The sequence below is a fragment of the Saimiri boliviensis genome, chromosome X (genome assembly GCF_048565385.1).
Source record: "Saimiri boliviensis isolate mSaiBol1 chromosome X, mSaiBol1.pri, whole genome shotgun sequence".
In the NCBI taxonomy this organism is placed as follows: Eukaryota; Metazoa; Chordata; class Mammalia; order Primates; family Cebidae; genus Saimiri; species Saimiri boliviensis.
This window is the reverse complement of record NC_133470.1, coordinates 40,505,579-40,523,714: the sequence shown is the minus strand read 5'-3', so window position 1 is coordinate 40,523,714 and position 18,136 is coordinate 40,505,579. Positions and strand designations below refer to the sequence as shown.

General features: G+C 43.2%; 1 protein-coding gene across 1 annotated transcript in view; it reads left to right on the top strand.

The window, feature by feature from the left end:
- Positions 1 to 4,685: 4,685 nt before the first annotated feature.
- MAOB (monoamine oxidase B) overlaps positions 4,686 to 18,136 on the top strand; it is a 106,325-nt gene continuing 92,874 nt past the window's right edge. The window contains exon 1 of the mRNA XM_003939479.3: positions 4,686 to 4,892. Coding sequence (XP_003939528.2) covers positions 4,847 to 4,892 — 46 coding nt within the window. The 5' untranslated portion in view covers positions 4,686 to 4,846. The remainder of the gene's footprint in view (positions 4,893 to 18,136) is intronic.

The following is an 18,136-nucleotide window of genomic DNA, read 5'->3' as shown; positions in this document are numbered from 1 at the left end:
CAAGCAATCCGCCTACCTCAGCCTCCCAAAGTGCTAAGATACAGGAATGAGCCACCATACCCTGCCAAGTTGTAGAAATATTCTTAGTCTTGACATCAGTCATTGTAAAAAAACATCGCTTTGGGTGCAAATTGCTTATCACTTATAATGCAAATAAAGTCTTGTTTTTCTTCATCATGCTCTACAGCAGGCGTCCCCAAACTACGCCAGGCCTGCTGGCCGCATGCGGCCCCCTGAGGCCATTTATCCGCCCCCCCCCCCCCGCCCTCCGCACTTCAGGAAGGGGCACCTCTTTCACTGGTGGTCAGTGAGAGGAGCACAGTATGTGGCGGCCCTCCAACGGTCTGAGGGACAGTGAACTGGGCCCCTGTGTAAAAAGTTTGGGGACGCCTGCTCTACAGCATGTTTGAAGATGATCTCCGTCTTTCTGAAAACTTGTGGCTTGGTGTCTCTGCCTGACTTCGTATGCTCCGGGGCCAACCCCTGTGTATTAGGCCCCTCTGTTCCCTGTCCTGCCCATACTATGACAATGGAGCCACAAAGAAAAGGGCCATATTCTGGTTCTTCGGGCAGTAAGAGTCATTTTTCTGTCTGTCTCAACCTTGTCTCTATCAGCCAGGTGAGCACCTCCACATGTCTGTCAATCTATTGAGGTGAATTGTGAGTGCCCATCTGTCACTGGACTTGTTCCCTGCCAACTTTATATTGATTAAGTACCTGCCCAGTCCCTGGCTCTAGGGAGGTATTTTCTTTGCCATCTTAAACCAGCCTGTGGCCTTTCGAGTTGGGCCTAGATTCTGTAGCCCATTTTCCTGTGAAGGGTCTTGACTTAGATTGACGCCGGGCTCCTACAACTTTTTGTGCTGCTTGAGGATATGTGATCCCCCCTAAACATGTCCTTGGGTCCAAAAGCAAGGTCTTGGCCTATTGAAGGGTCCCCTACCACCGTCTCATTGCCCCCCCAGGGAAAGAGATGGATGCCCTCAGATTAGGATCGAAGCTGATGATGAACACTTCACTGGGCAGAACCAGGAGCCCTATAACGCTTCCAATTTAACATTATTAAAAAGCTATCCTGGCTGTAACGGCTGACCCTTTCATCACTTTATCCTTCTAGATGTGTTTTTTAAAAGATTAACAGAGTCATTGGGGGAAAAAATGGAAAGCTTTGAAGAATCTAATTTTAAAACAAATTTTCTATCCCCTGTCAAGCTTCCAGCATGAAAAAAAAAAGCAAAATGTACAACTCAGATAATATCTGGCGAACCCTGTTCTGCACAGCCTACTTCGTTATTGAAACCTCCTGTGGCATCATGAGACATTCACTGAAATATCCGTTAATGAAAAGCTGGACAGTAAGAAAGAAGTAATGAGAACGTTTTATCTCTTTGGCAGTCTTCTAATAAAAAAATGAAGGGAAAGGAAGTTCCTTTTAATTGATGAGACATAGATTTCATCAGGTTGAAAAGGCAAACAAACACTGCTAGGGGCAAGCTGTACTCCTCTCTGTACCTTTTGGTTAGAGGTGCTGAGTAATACTCTATTGGAACATGAATTAGATTTATTGTAATGGCCTGTTTCCATATTTAGTTTTCCCAGAATTCACATAGTTTCTTGTTTATAATGGCATATATCTAATGGTGAGCACAATGTCTGACACAGAGTTGTTACTTAATAAATTATTCTTGAATGGATGAATAACAGATAACGTATCCCTTCCTGCAGGAATTTATTATCTAGTTGGGAAGGGAAGACACAAACACAAAAATAAGTGACGATTCCTATCATTTTATTTATTGTTAATCATCTACTGTTATCACTGTATTCTTCAGTATTAATTTTGTGGTATTTATCATAAGTCATAAAGGTAGTCAAAGATGTTCTTTCTACCTTAGCAGAAGGTAAGTGTCTGTTTCTTCTACTAACCCGGCCTCAGACTCACCTCTCAATTTAGCATTTGCTGATTAGTCTGCCTGGAGTGCTCATATTCAGTAGTTAATTAACTCCTATTCATCCTTCAAGACCCAGTAGAAATGTCATTTCCTCCTGGAGGTCCTCCACGATAGCCTGGGCTGGGTTATCTAGCCCTGCTTTATGTTCCAGGCCAATATTCAGAATTATGCTTGTCATCGCTTTTCCTGTATGTCTTCCCTGAAAGAACGTGAGCCCCATGAGGGCAGGGACAGACTGCATCCTTTTTATCTCTTCCCCAGGGCTCAGCATAGCAGGTGTTCAATGCTGGTATAATGAAGGGACACTTTCTTACAAAGAGCACTTTGAAATAGGTAAGGGGCTCTAGAGCATGGAGCTCATTCTCAAAATGATGGGGAGGCAGAGGCCTGGAGTAGAGAATGGGATCAAAGTGAGTGGTCCATGGACCAGCAGCACTGACATCACCTGGAGCTTGTTAGAAATGTGTCTTCTCGAACCTCACCCAAGACCTGGGTGATTTGTATGCACATTTTAAGTTTGAGAAGTACTGCTTTTCATCTGGCCACACAATGCAGACAGAGAAGACAGACCTCGGGAATGATCCCATCTAAGAGACTGAGGGCCCTGAATGGATCTCGGCGACTGCCTGTATGTGGGGACAAGAGGTAGCTGCTGATTTTCTTGTGACCAAGTCCTGGGTTCTAATTCAATCCCCCTTTTTTAAAAAAAAAATATACCTCATGGAGCACATGGTAACTGACTACCTTTGTTTGGGGAAAATGCTGTTTGCTGACGAATTTTCTCCAGATACTATGGAACTGTGTGGTTCCTCTCTTGGCCTCATTGTCAGTTGGACATAGAGAAGGGATCATCAGTCTGCCTTTTACTCAAAGTCTTAGATCCCCAGGCCCCTGGCTGACTTGTACTGTTGGAACTAAGCAAAAGAGATTCCAAGAAGATCCCACAAGGACTTCATGTGAGTCCATTTTTCTTGCTATTTCAGAATACCTAAGAGGGGGTAATTTGCATCGAAGAGCAATTTATTATATCATGGTTCTAGAGTCTGCAAATTCCAAGATCAAGGGGTTGGCATCTGGTAAGGGCCTTCTCAATGTGTCATCCCATGGCAGAAAGGCGATGAAGGGTTAGAAGGAGCAAGAGATCAAATTCGCTGTCTCAAGCCCTTTTTATAGTGGCATTAATCCATTCATGACGAGCCCTTAGGACCTAAACACCTCCCAACACGTTGCATTGAGGATTGAGTTTCCGACATGTGAACTTTGGGCGACACATTTAAACCATTGCAGATCCTCTCCATTCATCCTACCTCACCTGACACCTAATTCACGTGCAGGCTAGGTTAGGGGACAGAGGGTCCACAGCCAAGAAGCCCACAGCTTCAGGGACCTGCGGACAGAGGTGGACCAGATAGAAGATGGCAAGGAGGAGGTTAGCACAAACTGTCTGCAGGGTGAGGCAGCTTCATTCTTTGCAGTGGGGACATGAGGTAGGGATCAGGGTTCAGGAACAGGATCTGACTGTTTTATAGCAAAGCAGGACAGATGGAAGTCAGAGCTGGACGAAGACTTTTCCTGCCACCTGTGACTCAGTCACAGAAGTACCCAAACCGTCTTCTGGTGTGAAGACCGCAAAAGCTCGGCATACCTCGGCAGTAGGTAGATACAGGGAATGGTGTGGGATGAGGCAGAGGTTTGCTTCAGGTTCTCATCAAATCCCCCAGATCTGAAGCCCGTCTCTCTCAGGCCTGAACAGAAGCCCTTCGCCTGTTTATTTCTTCAAAAGCCATCCTAGGCTGCTGCTTCTCACTTTTAGTTCTCAGATGTGGTTTTCCCACTGTCCAGAAGAAATAAACTTCTGTTTTCGGTGGAGTCATCTCAGCTTAAAGCCCTATAATCCTGTTGAATCATTGCTGTGTTTGGCTACACCAGGCTCCTCAGACCACACTCCAGGGTCACACAGGTAACTTGGCTTGCTGCTTCTAGGGGCTCTGAATCCCGCCTTGCCAGGGTCCGAGGCCTCTTTACCTGCTGCCACCAGTCTCCTGGGGTCTAGCCTCAATAGCTTCCATCAAGGACACACTGCATTGCTTAAGAGTGTATTTAAGATGCTGCATTTGCAATGCTAGGGAGGAGCCTTCCTGAGTTAATGGCACAGGGGGAGTGGGGAAAGAAGTGGGTATTTGGAAGGAGGGTGAGGTGAGCTGGGAATGCCAAGAAATGGTACTCCTGTGTGCTAGATCGAAGTGGGTCTTGGAATCTTCCTAGCTTTTCTTTTTCTTTTCTTTCTGACTTTATCTTATGTTGTCACTCACTCACTGTGTTTTGCTTTCCTCAACTGCAAAATGGATTGTTGGAAGCTTGAACAGGAATCATGCTTAAATAAAACGTTGAGCATGGTGCCTGGTACCGTGAAACCATTCAATGGAAGTTTCTTATGATTTGCCTCACACCCATGGAGTAATTGGGGCCCTGAAGAAAGACACCCCAATCTGCCATTCTCTCAGCCGCCCAGCTTAATAGTGCACTAGGGAGGCTGACGGGAAAATACCGTGCAAAAGGCTGAGGAGTGGTGATTCTGGGGCGGGACTTTTTGAGGCCCTAGGTGAACTCTCCGCCCAGGCACCCGCCCTCCCCGGGCCCGGGCGGCAGAGCTGCGGGCGGGGGCGGTGGCCCGGTGCTGCACCCGGCCTGCGCGTAGGCGGGCAGGCGGGCGGGGCTGCGCGTCCCGGCTCCCGGGGCGGGTAATATAGCGGCTCGCTGAGGCGCTGGTGCGCGGGGGCAGCGCGCGGCAGGCAGGCTGGCAGGAGGGCGGGCTGGTTGGCAGGCAGGGCTGGGATCGAGGCCCAGAAACCGGAGCAGCGGGCACCAGGGCGGCCTGGAACGGGGCGAGCGCCATGAGCAACAAATGCGACGTGGTCGTGGTGGGGGGCGGCATCTCAGGTCAGTCGCGGCTGTGCGCCTTCTTCCCCTTCGCGCGCTCGGACAGGTGGCCGCCTAGGAGAGGCGCGCGGGGCGGCCGTGGGGCAGGGGCTGACCCTGGAGCCCCCAGACTCTCCATGCACGGGGGGGTTCTAGTGGGTCCGGAGGGCCGCGCACTGAACCCTCCTTTGGGGGCAATTTTGAGTGCGTTTCTGGACGCAGAGGCCGGAGGCTGGAAGCCTGTTGCAGGTCTGGGGCCAGATTAAACTTCTTCCCCCAAGGAAGGCCTTCGCTTGCTGGAATTGTCGAAGCCAGGGAAAAGGGTTGGGAAGGTGGTACAAAGGTCAGTCATTTGCTCCAACTTGACCTGAACACTCTGCACCCTCACTTGGAGCAAGCATGTGCCACAGTGTATTGTTGTCCTGACATCAGGAAAACGACCTTGAACAGAAGAGGCTGGAGCCTGGCCAATCTGTTGCCAAAGACTTTCCAGGCCCTCCTGATTCTCTGAGATTCTGTGATTATCATGGATCTAACCCGAGGCTGCAGTGTCTTGGCAAATGCGTGTTTTCCTCTTATCCCTCTCCCACCCGCACTCTACCCCACCCCACTCCTAGCGCAGGATGGCCAAGCTGCAGCTTTGCTTTCTGGCCTAGCCCATATTTGGCAAGGATGGGACAGAGACTACCCCCTCAGCCACAGGGGTCTGTGCACACCAAGGGCACCGAAAAATAGAAGCCAAAAGAAGGGAGAGGGATAGTGGGGGAACTTACCCTCTGTGGAGGATGAGGCAGATCATATGGGATGGGGTCAGTGGGAATCAGCATTGCTCTCAGCTTGGCCTGTTTAATGGTCCCCTGGGCATGCTCTGGCCCACCTCCTAACGCTGCCTGGCACTTGAGCAGTAATTAGGACACTTCCAGACCCCGTGAATGTGTAGTCTAAGACTTGCTCTAAGGAGTTCTCAAGTAGCCTTCAGGAAGTAGGGGTCGTGCTCCCTGAGAGGCCAGGGCAGAGTTGTTCTGACTCTCCTATGGCTGGAGAAAAAACCAAGGCATTGAATGTTTGATGCTGACCCTGGTCCTGTGCTCCTGCCTCTGCTCCAGCTTTCCTCCCCTTTGGGTGGATCTCAGGCTACCATGTCTGCCTAGCTGGCTCTGGTGATCTCACCCATGCCAGGCCCTGTGCCTGGTGTTGCAGATACAATAGATGGGTAATCACAGCATGCTGACGTTGGCCAAGGCTGTGTATAAATTCTGTTTTCTTTCAGTATTTTTGACATCTTGTTTCCTAGAGGAACTTAAAAGCATACCTACTTAGGTGTTTTAGAAAATATAACTAAGTGCCTCTTGATGTTGCCTTGCATAGCGCCTCATCTTATGAAAGCTGAAGCTTCTCTTTTCAGGCCCCCAAAGTCATTTTCTTACGGAAGTATGCCTGATGGGTTCAGATTCTTCTATTTTCCCTTTGTGATTTGTACCTTTGGATTCATACTCCAAACCTTCAGGTTCAATCACATTACTCATGTTAGACTCATACGGAAAAGGTAGATGAGGGTTTAGCTATTTTTGCAAGCAGTGGTGAAACGTCTGCATTCATCCTCTTAAACTCGGATCAAAACAAGGTACTGATGAGTAGGTCTGACTTGTCTCAAGAACATTCCACGGAACAGGCATTGTTCTAAGAACCGAGAAAGCAGGCTTCTAAGGCCCAGTCTTGCTCAATGCTTTATCTGCCACACAGGGATAACACCAATTAGTCATTGCTAGATTACAGGGCAAATGAAACAGTGTTAGTAAAATAGTTTTTCAGAGTCTGAAATATGGCACAAGCCCCTCAAGAATTTTACCCGTTTATTCAGACAATAGGAATTGAGGGAGGCTGTGGTAGGGGATTAAAAAATGGATCATGTTGTTCTTGCCCTGGAAGACTTGTCAATTCAGGAAGAGAGATGGGATACTCAGACAATACAAGATAGAAGGTGGTGTGTGCCATGGGAGGGATCCATTCATTCAGTCACTGTTCATTCATTCAATGAACATTTACTTCCTGCTCCACATTTTGTCCCAAAAGGACTAAAAGATTACTTATGCAGGGCCATTGTTCCTGGGGCCCTCCCACAAGCTGATGTGGGAGACAGTCAGGAATAATTACTACTGTTTGGCCTATGATAGGTGCTTTAGTAGTGCATCCAAAAAGTTCTAGGGAAGGTGACTGGAGAGAACATCAAATTGTGAGAAAATCTGAGAAGAACTCACAGAGTTGGTGACATTTGAACTACAGCTTAAGGGATGAATATGAATTCACCAGAAGACTAGATGAAGAAAGCATTTTAAACTAAGCAGCTTGCATAAAACCACAAACGCGTGAAGGAACATGGTAACATGTTTAGGAAAACTTAAGAACTTCAGTGTGGAGAGGTGGCGGAGGGGTCTGGTGGGAGAGAAAGCTAGAAAGGTCAGTTGGGATGGATTGTGGGGTGTCTTAGATGTCAGAAAGGTTTCGCTGTTTCTGTGGTCAGTGAATAGCACGGATGATTTTTTATTCACAGAGTGCCATGCATTAAATGACATGTGTCACATCTGGTGCTGATGTTAGCAAAAAGAGAGATATGAAGAAGAGGGAGAGAAGGTTTTGGGGAAAGATAGGACATCTAGAATTGGAGGTTCTGGGAGGAAACCCAGGGAGAGAAGTCTAGCAGTAGGAAAGAAATTGGGGGTTACAAATGTGTACGACAGAGGTTTTAATAGATGAAATGGCCAAAATCAAGAGTGTAGTGTGTAGGATTTTAGAATTAGTAGGTGACCAACACAATGATTTATGTTTAAAAGTCTCTGGATTTGACTCTGGGTTCTCAACTTTGTTAATAATCAAACTTGTGACATTCTGGCAACTCCCTGATAATTTTCAAAGCTGTCAGCAAATTTTAATCACTCCCTTTGGGATAAACAGAGATAATACTGGGAGGATAGCTTGTTAATATATAACTTTCTTTTTCAATATTTTAAAAGTTCCAAGATTGTTGTAGACAAGCTTTTTAGAAATGTGTATGGTATAGAAATGAGCATTTGCTGAAATCTCTTTTACCCAAGGGGCAGGTCATCTCCAGAGACTTGGCAGAGCAATGACATGTCCCACATGGAACTGGACAGCAGCACGTTGCTTCTGTCTCGCGTCCCTCAGTTTCAGTGTTTGGGTTGGTGGAACCATGGGAACTGTGTTTTGCAATTCTGGAATAGCTCTTGTTCAATCTCCGAAAGCTAAAAAAGGCAACTTGAAGCAGAAAAAAGAAAGTTTTGGCCAGGCTTGGGAGAGGAGATTTGGTCATTTGAGGGTGGCAGGCACTTGTTCGACATCCCTGGAAGTGATGGAATCAGACTTCCAAATTGTAACCAATACCTAGCAGGCGATCTTTGTGGCAAGGAGAGCAAGCCTAGCTGCAGGCTAGAGGTACTGGCCTGGGCAGGGAATGTTAGAGATGACTCACAAGGGGTCGTGAGTTGAGGTTTGTGGTGGGCAGATGTGGCTCATGTGTTAATGGCAAAGCCTCCTTCTCACCTTTGTGAAGAAAAATAGAGAACTTCCCTGGGCTCCTGTAACCCACTTAAATATCCTAAAAAATAATAATTATATAGATGTGCCTGGAAATTTGTGTATCCTAGACAAGGAAACAATACACAGAGGTAATACAGTTAATATTAAAAGAACATACGCTTTAACTTGGAAGGCTGAGACAGGAGGATTGTTTGAGCCCAAGAGTTCGAGACCAGCCCTGGCAACATAAGGAGACATGGCCTCTTAAAAAAATAAATAAATAACAAATGGCTGGGTATGGAGGAGTGCACCTTTAATCCCAGCTACTCTGGAGGCTGAGGTGGGAAGATCGCTTGAGTCCAGGAGTTCGAGGCTGCAGTGAGCTACAATCATGCCATTGTACCCCAACATGGGCCACAGACAAAGACTGTCTATAAGAAAAGAAGGGAATGGGGAGAATAGGCTTGATTCATATTATTCAGTGTTAAACAAACTGGTTATGAATCTCATTTCCTATGCTCACCTATGTGGAACCTTAAAAGATGTATAACCTTCCTGTATTTCAGCTGCCTCATCTTTAACATGAGACTCATAATGCCTTCCTGGCAGGCTTGTTTCAAGGATTGGAAAGAATGCACATGCAGGACCATAAACAGTGATCACTTTGGCTTTGGCTTATAGTTGCCATACTCTACCTTTTTGGAAATATATTCTTCTTTGTCTTATAGAGTTTATCAGTCTAAGGGAGCAAGAAACAGGCATTTCTAGGTAATCGCTTATTTTCACCAACCAATAGTTTTTCTGGATGTGCAGCATAGAGAAGGTGACAACAGGACGCTATGTATACATGTGGGCATCAGTTCAGCCTCATCCTGCCTCAGCCTGTTCCTTTATCTCCCTGCAAGAGGCCTGAGGAACTCAGGCTCACCTTAGGCTCTGGGACCTACAGGGTTCCTCATCAGGAGAATTTTGGAAGCTTTAGATCTGTACTGCAGTCTCACCTCAACCTGGCTGTTATTCCAGTTCTGATCTGGTCTTCATTTTGGCCACTTGATTCCTGTCTTAACTACAATAGAAGATAAATGCATTAATAATAAATGATATTCTTCATTTAATAATATTATTTAATAATAAATGATAAGAAAGGTAGCATATCAAGCATTGTCTACACGTTGTGCAAAGTTTTAGAAGCTTGATCAAAATGACAAAAGCTTTGTGAAGGTTAATAATGACAAAGCCTGGTTCTTTCTACTTGATTCTAACACATCTGGGACACAGTGATGGGGCCGGTTGGTGGGCTGTGTGAGCACAGCCAGTTGTCACTAGAGTCACAATTTCTAGGCCCTTATGTGTCAGATGAATGTCAGAGATGGTTGTGGTAGGGAATTCAAAAATGATAATGTTGCTCTTGCCCTGGAAGACTTGTCAATTCAAGAAGGGAGATGAGATACTTAGATAATACAAGGTAGAAGGTGGTGCATGCCATGGGAGGGGACGATTCATTCATTCATTATTCATTCATTCAATGAACATTGAATGAATCAGAAGTCACCAGGGCAGACTTGAGATTTGGCTTGGCCTTTGACAATGGCCACAATTTCCTTCTCCTCTGACTGGGTATTGAGGTCTAGGCTCCCTGCTATACACGCAGGGGCAGTGGTAGAGCACAGGGGTTAAGAGCAGAGGATCTACCCTGGTTTCACCACTAACTAGCTCTTCCACCTTGGGCAAAATAGTTAACCTTCCCATACCTTAGTTTTCTCATTTGGAAATGGGGGTAATAATGGTATCTATTTCATAACGTGGCTGAGAGGATTAAAAGAGAAAATACATGTCAAGTGCTTGGGATGTGGCTTGGCATTTGGCAGGCACACAATAGATATTGGTTATTATTGTTCATCAGGCTGACAAAACGTCCGCTAGCAACTAGTGGTCTGACGTGCCAGTGTGCCAGCTTCCTCACTGTCAAACTTTGGGTTGAGAAAGTGGTTTGTGGCTGTGCATGTGAATGCACTGACATACATACACACATGAACATGCACACACATGCACACACACACACACTCAGGGAACATTAGCCTGTAACAGGGATGCTGTTTCCAAGCCCTGCTTTCTTGGCTTGTAAATGATTTACTAACACAGATGATGTGAGAAAGTCAGCAGCTTAGTTTTTTAAAGAAAGCTTTAACTCTAATTATTTTAATATATATTTAAGAGGTAAATATGTCAGAAACTACAAATTCAAACCATTCCTATATGAAGAGGAAGGGGGATAACACAGCTGTTAGACACAAGGGCACTGGAGGCCTGGGGCTTGAGTTCAAATCCCATCGGTTCCCCTAAATGTGGAACTTGGGCAATAGTAACTGGTTAGTTATTTTGCGGAGTTCAACTATAGATGATTTTCATTTTTTTTCCATTTTCTGTAGTTCACAGATTTTCACAGTAAATATGTATTATTTCTGCAATTCATGTTTCCAGAAACACCATACTCTGCCCTTGCTAAAAGAATTTCTCAAAGTATAAATCATCAAGATGGAATGTGACTGCATCTTTCATTTGTATCAGTAGCCTTTCTTCTTAAAAATATTTGAGGGAATTTTTGTTATTAATAAATGTGGTTATTGGCCAGACGTGGTGGCTCATGCCTGTAATCCCAGCACTTTGGGAGGTGGCGGTGTGTAGATCATTTGAGGTCAGGAGTTCAAGACCAGCCTGGCCAACATGGTGAAACCTCGTCTCTTAAAAATACAAAAATTAGCCAGGCATGTTGGCACACACCTGTAGTCTCAAGCTAGTTGGGAGGCAGAGACGGGGGAATCACTTGAATCAGGTGGAGATTACAGTGAGCTGAGATTGTGCCACTGCACTCCAGCCTGGGTGACAGGGTGAGACTCTGTCTCAAATAAATAAATAAATAAATGTGGTTATTATTCTTCAATTTATCCTTCTGCAAAAGATGCCCTGCTAGATAGCAAAAGCTCTTCCGTAGAGCTTGTTTCTTCAATTTGTGTTAGTATTTCTTCAGAGAAGTTTCTTCAATTTGTCTTGGTACTTCAGAAGTGGGGGAATGTCCCTGGGCTAACTCAGAATGCTCAATAAATGTTAACTTTGTTATTTTTACAAGTTACTAGGCAGTACTTAATTGAGGGCACTCTGGAATCTTGCAAGATCAAATACCCATGTAGGGGTGCAAAAGTGACCCAAGCTGACGAGCCATGTTCAAGTGTATTGTGTGTCTGAAAAACGAGTGTTTTCAGCCCCATAAGAGAATACTTTGGAAATTTGCTCAGGTTAAATGTGCAACATTACGCTTTTGCAAGGATCTCATTCATAAGCTGGGCTTAACTTATTAGTAATGTGTCTGTGTAAAAGTTGTTATTTCCCCTAAGAGGAGGACATAATGGTATAAAATTCCTTCCCGATTTTGAGCATTCAAAGAACAAACTTCTTCCAAGCGAAAATATGCTTTGCTTTAATAGAATCATTGGTGACTGAAGATGGAAACATCTTTACAGTTTTACCTACTAGTTAAGATCGCTCAGTTTTACATCCAAGAAAAAGTACATTTTGAGAGGGCAAAGGGCTGGCTCCAGACCTCACAACCACTTCTTTTGAATAAAACTACTGTTCTGAAGGATAAGCCCTCAGCCTTAGGAGAAAATGCAAACAGAAGGAGAACCTGATCAAATGGTGCTGGGTGAGAGGTTAGAATCACTAATACTTTGAATGCACTATTTCTACTTTCTGTTTTCATGTTCACAAAATAGATCCATCTTTGGTCTCCTCCATTAACTCAGTAAATAAAGATACAGAAAGCCAGCTCCCTGTTAGCAATATTTCCCAAGTCAGCATACATTTATTTACTGAAGGAAGGTATAGAAAAAGAGTAAGACTAAGTTCTTACCCTCAGGAAACTTAAAATGCAGATGGAGACACAAGACTAGCGCACACATGCAATAAGGAGCAATTAAAAATAATACGTAATTGAATTCTGAACTGTGGGACCCAAGGACTAAGTTAGAAGAATCATTAAAGACCCCAGGAGTTGGAGAAGGTCCCATTAAGGGAGTAGAATTTAGCAGGTTCTGAAGAACAGTCTGGGTTTGGGAAGGTAGAGAAGAGAGAGGCTTTAAAGATGGGAGGAATCGTTTAAATCATAGGGCCAGAGGCAGGTGATATTTATTTGTTTAGAGATGGAGTTTTGCTCTTGCTGCCCAGGCTGGAGTGCAATGGCGCCATCTCTGTCCACTGCAACTTCTGCCTTCTGGGTTCAAACAACTCTCCTGCCTCAGTCTCCCGAGTAGCTGGGATTACAGGCATGTACCATCATGCCCAGCTAATTTTGTATTTTTAGTAGAGAAGCAGTTTCTCCATGTTGGTCAGGCTGGTCCCAAATTCCTGACCGCAAATGTTCTGCCCTCCCTGGCCTTCCAAAGTGCTCGGATTACAGGCATGTTATTCTAGAAAGTCCAGCTTGTCTAGAATAAAAGAATGGGGAGACATGCGGAGGAAAGTTAGTAGGAGGCAGGCAGGATCCACAAATGAGAGACTGAAAAACAAAGTGAATAGTTAAGTTTTTTTGTGGTAGGAAATAGGGAGCCATTGACAGTTTATGCTATAAAGATAAGGTGGACAGTTGTGTGCCTGATGGCCAGGGAAGCCAAGACGTGGACAGAAATTCAGGAACAGGTTGAGAGGTGATCAGCTGATTATAATGTATTGGGTTATTCTGAATGCCCAAGGGAGGTTTCAAGAGAAATGGGGATAGAAAGAAGGCAAGAATGAGTAGAAGGAGGTCTTCAAAGATGCACTTTGCTTTCTTCATTGTCTTTTTGGCAGCCTATCCAGAAGAGAAGTATCACAAACAATAACTAATGTCTTCCCTCCAAAGTTTTGGAATTGAGAGACTTGGCCAAATTTATATTTTTTATTCTTTAAAAAAAAAAAGAGAGATTTTCTTCCCAAGAAGAGCTATGACTCAGTTTACTAAATGATAAAATGTGTATTTCTGACAATCTCAAACCCAAAGTTCATCTTATTTGTTATATAAAACCTGTCAGCTGGGTGCGGTGGCTCACACCTGTAAGGCCAAGAAGGGCGGATCACAAGGTCAGGAAATCGAGACCATCCTGGCCAACATGATGAAACTCCACCTCTACTAAAAATACAACAGTTACCTGGGCACCGTGGCCTGTGCCTATAGTCCCAGCTACTCAGGAGGCTGAGGCAGGAGAATTGCTTGAATCCGGGAGGCGGAGGTTGCAATGAGCCGAGGTTGTATCACTGTACTCCAGTCTGGTGACAGAACAAGACTCCACCTCAAAATAAAACAGAAACCAAATGGAATTTCTATTTCTAGGTCCTTGAGGAATCACCACACTGTCTTCCATCAAAAATGATGAGTTCGTGTCCTTTGTAGGGACATGGGTGAACTTGGAAATCATCATTCTCAGCAAACTGACACAAGAACAGAAAATCAAACACTGCATGTTCTCACTCATAGGCGGGTGTTGAACAATGAAAACACATGGACCCAGGGAGGGGAGCATCACACACTGGGGTCTGTCGGGGGTGGGGAGTTGGGGAGAGATAGCATGGGGAGAAATGCCAGATATAGGTGATGGGGAGGAAGGCAGCAAATCACACTGACATATGTGTACCTATGCAACAATCTTGCATGTTCTTCACTTGTACCCCAAAACCTAAAATGCAATTAAAAAAATAAAAATACATATTAAAAAACCAGCAACCAGAAAACAAAAAACAAAAACCTGTCATTGAAACCTTTTGTTTTGTGAGATCAGAAAACATCTTCAGGTAGGTCTGACCTTTTAAATGTTAGTCATCTTACCATAGTCTCCATTTAATGGCATCTTAAATGTCATATACTATCTAATTTCCAATTCATATCTGAAATTTGAGCTCTTGATCTTATGTTAGGCATCTCTTAGCTAAGCCATTTTTAATTCTAGTCACCTTCTCATCAACATTGATCGGAATTACACAATGATGTAGGTGTCCTACTAGATCCTTAGTTTTATTTGCTCTCCTTCTAGCTGAAATAATCCTCTCTTTTGCTTAGCCTCTCCAGCATTTCTAATGATTCTTTTAATTGAATTTGGAATTCTGACTTCATATTTTGAAGTTGGGGCTACTTTTTATTCCTATGATCCCAGTTGTGTGTGTGTATTAAACTGTGTGTTGATAATTTTGTCTTTAATTTTATCTTACTTCTTTGGGTTATTTTCCAGTTTTCCGCATTAAAGAAACAAGCTCATTGGAAGAGCTTTTGTTATCCATCAAAGCATCGTTTTTCAGAAGGATAAAGTGAAGAATTAATAACCAAATTAGTTAATAACCAAAATTATTTCAAACATTTTGTAAGAAGAAAGGCCACGGAGAAATGAGAGATGCAATCACATTCCATCTTGATGTTCTATGGCTTGAGGAATTTTTTAAGAGAGGTGTGAATGTCTTTTTTAATAACATGAATTGCAGAAATAATACATATTAATTGTGAAAAATCTGTAAATTACAGAAAATGGCAAAAAGAAAATGAAAATCATCCATAATTGAACTCCACAAAACACCATTGTTACTATTGCCACCTATATTTTCTTTATGCAAACTTTATTGTATTTACTGTAGTTATTTGTATCCCTTTTAAAAACAAACACTAACATATTATAAATGTTTAACCATGTCTTAAATGTTTTTCCATAATTTTATAACCTTAGTTCATATGATTGTATTATAACTCCTATAGGAGTTATATGTTTCTATTATAGCTCCTTCATCCTATAGTCAATAGGATGATAGTATCAATCTCCTATTGCTGAAAACTTGTGTTTTTTTTCAAAATTTCTGCTATTTTCAACAAAGTTGTTATGAACCTAAATTGTTGTGTATCATTCTGATTGTTTCTTTAGGAAGTTTCCAGAGATAAATGTTAGGAATCCTTTTAAGGCATTTAAGAATTATTGCGAAATTGTCATCCCAAGGAAATTTTATCAATTTACCTTATGATGGACCTGTAATAACGGACTTCTTAGCCATTTCAGTAGGAAACCAACACTTCCTTCCTACTCAACCACCCCTCAGACAGATAATCAAGATTCTTCACCAGTTTGTAGTTGTAATTTAATGAAGTTGTAGGCACTACAAATTAAACACATCTTCCGTTTTGTAACATTTTAGTGGTGGCAAGTAAATTTTGGTCTCTGTAACATTTAGGAAAGCTGTTTTTCACAATTATTACCTTATGCCTACCATTATCTACCGGCAACATATACCTTTATAGTACTTTTAAATTTATTGGGTACCATCTAGCCTGTGCTTCCAAAAATTTGGCATCATTAATTAGATAACTGTTGTGTTTCCGTGCAGAAAAGAAAAGAAAATAGCCTTGTAACAAACCATTTTCTGTGATTAATTATTTTTACCCATCTAGATAAAACATGAATACAGCCTTTGTTCACAGCCTATTGTAACAGCTGATCAAACAGCTGTTTCATGTTTTACATTTTAATTTCTTCTCTATTTTGCATTCAAATCCTGTGATAGAGTTTAGTTTATTTAGGAGACCCATAAGATAGAGTTGACTGTTTCAGAATAGCCCTTTCATGCGGTGCCAGTTAGTCAAAATCAAACAGCCCTTGTTAAGCACCCATGATAATTACACATAAAGGCGTGCACTTAAAGAGTTGTCCTCGTTTCATCAAATATATTTCCCTATGTCATTGTTTCTGCAGGGAAGGAAAAGAAATGTGTTCAGTCGTTAATTCATTCAGTCATTCAATAAACCCTTATCAAGTGCCTTATTTACCAAACATTGGGCTAGGTGTGAGAATACACAGATGGGTAATACCTGTGCCCATCTTTCAGGGGCACACCCAGCAGAAGGAGGCAGACATATATAGGTGAGTGTTCTGAGGGATGATGGGTGCTGAGAAAGACATACTTATCTGGATCAGATGAGACAGAGAAGAGGAAGGTGGCAGCTTCACCTCTAAGGCCTCAGAGGCCTTGAAGGAGGATTTGGCAATAGAATTTACTGGAGAGATAACCAGCAAATTCAAATATTCTTCATTGACATATACCTTTAAGTGGTTGGAACTTAAACCTATATTCTAATGTACATAGAGTGTTGAAATTTCACTTTCACTCTTTGTATAGTGGATGCTATAGTAGGCTATCCCACTACCTTCAGAACCTCCTGAGAGTGTTATCTGCTGCTGGCTCATAGCTGAGACCCTCTCTGAAAGTCACCCTTGATTGAAGGGAGCTGACTCACTCAGGCCTTTTTACCCTCTTGCTTCAATCCAGGACAAATCTGAAGAGCCATATTAGCCTGAGAGTTCACTGTAGGACTAACTGATTTCTCTGTTGTGATTGCATCTCTCAGTTCAACTCCTTTCTCTGCCCTATCCTGCTTCCCTTCTTTATATGTGTTGAACCCTGAGAAAGCTTCTATATGCAAACCCAGGGGACCCTAAGCTAGACAGAGGATGATTGAACAGCATTTTTGCTCTGGATGTCACAAGATGTTCTAATCATGAAGCTTCAGACACTTGGAGGGAAAAGCAATTAAAGGGCATGAGCTTTTTCATGTTCTTTTAACGGCCTCCACCAAGGATGCAAGAGGCTGGTTCGGGCTGGGGAGAGTGATTAGCCTCATCAGTTTTGGATAATCTTTGGTGCTTGAGAGCCCCCAAGGTAAGGGTGAAAGGTAGAGGCTGATCACTATGCTGGCCCAAACACTCTCTGGGGAATCCCATTCTTCTCTTACTGCTCTGTGTGCTGATTCAGAGCTGAAACTTAGGGCTTCTGATCGGGAAGTGCTCGAAATATGGATTTCTTTCTTTACTGGAGAAATTTGTGGCAGTACAGCTAAGAGAGAAATCATGAAACAGACAACCTTAATCTGTGAAGACTGGATACAGAAGGTTGGAAGCTGTCCATCTATTCCAAGCCACCATTTTGGATCCAGCTCAGATTCCGGGTTCTTAGAAAAATAGTGCTCTTGGCACATACCTATATTCTTCCCCTTATCCTGTGACCGTTTTATGCAGCTTCCTGTAGGATTTCTCACAGGGTGTTGAAAATGCTGAAAGTGATTATAAAAAATAGGCAGTGAAGTTCTTGATGGATAAGGGAGGTTGTGAGGGAGAAACCTGGTTTATAGATGCAAATGGAGATGTTACTAGATTGGAGGTCTTTGTATATTAGAGCAATTTGAGCAAGTGAACTAGAAAGATAGGAAATCATGATTGTGAGGGGATGTTCTATAGGGTTTTGACAATCAACCTTTTGATTGTACTACTTGGAAATTACCATTGTTTAAATGAGTTGCAAAATTTGAATCAGCATGTCCAGAGATTTCATTTTCTATGTGATTCAAAAAAATAATTTAAGAGTCAGAAAAATGATTTTATTTCATATTATTTTTTATATACTAATCTGCTGTTGGTTTTACATCAGGGCAGAAGAGACAGCTATCCATTTAATCTAAGTTTAGAGATTGAAAAGTCCTTCTGTTTTATTCAGAAAGGCAGGAATCGTACACTTTGAGGTCCTAAAGATTCGAAGTAGGTCTCTGTTAAAATTGCATGCAGGTCACTGGGGAAGCTAACCCCTCCACTGCTGATTTGCTATGTGAGTGATGTACAGCAGGATGGGGAAGGGAAACGAAGCAAGGTGCTCACACTACCGCAATGCAAAGCAGCTGG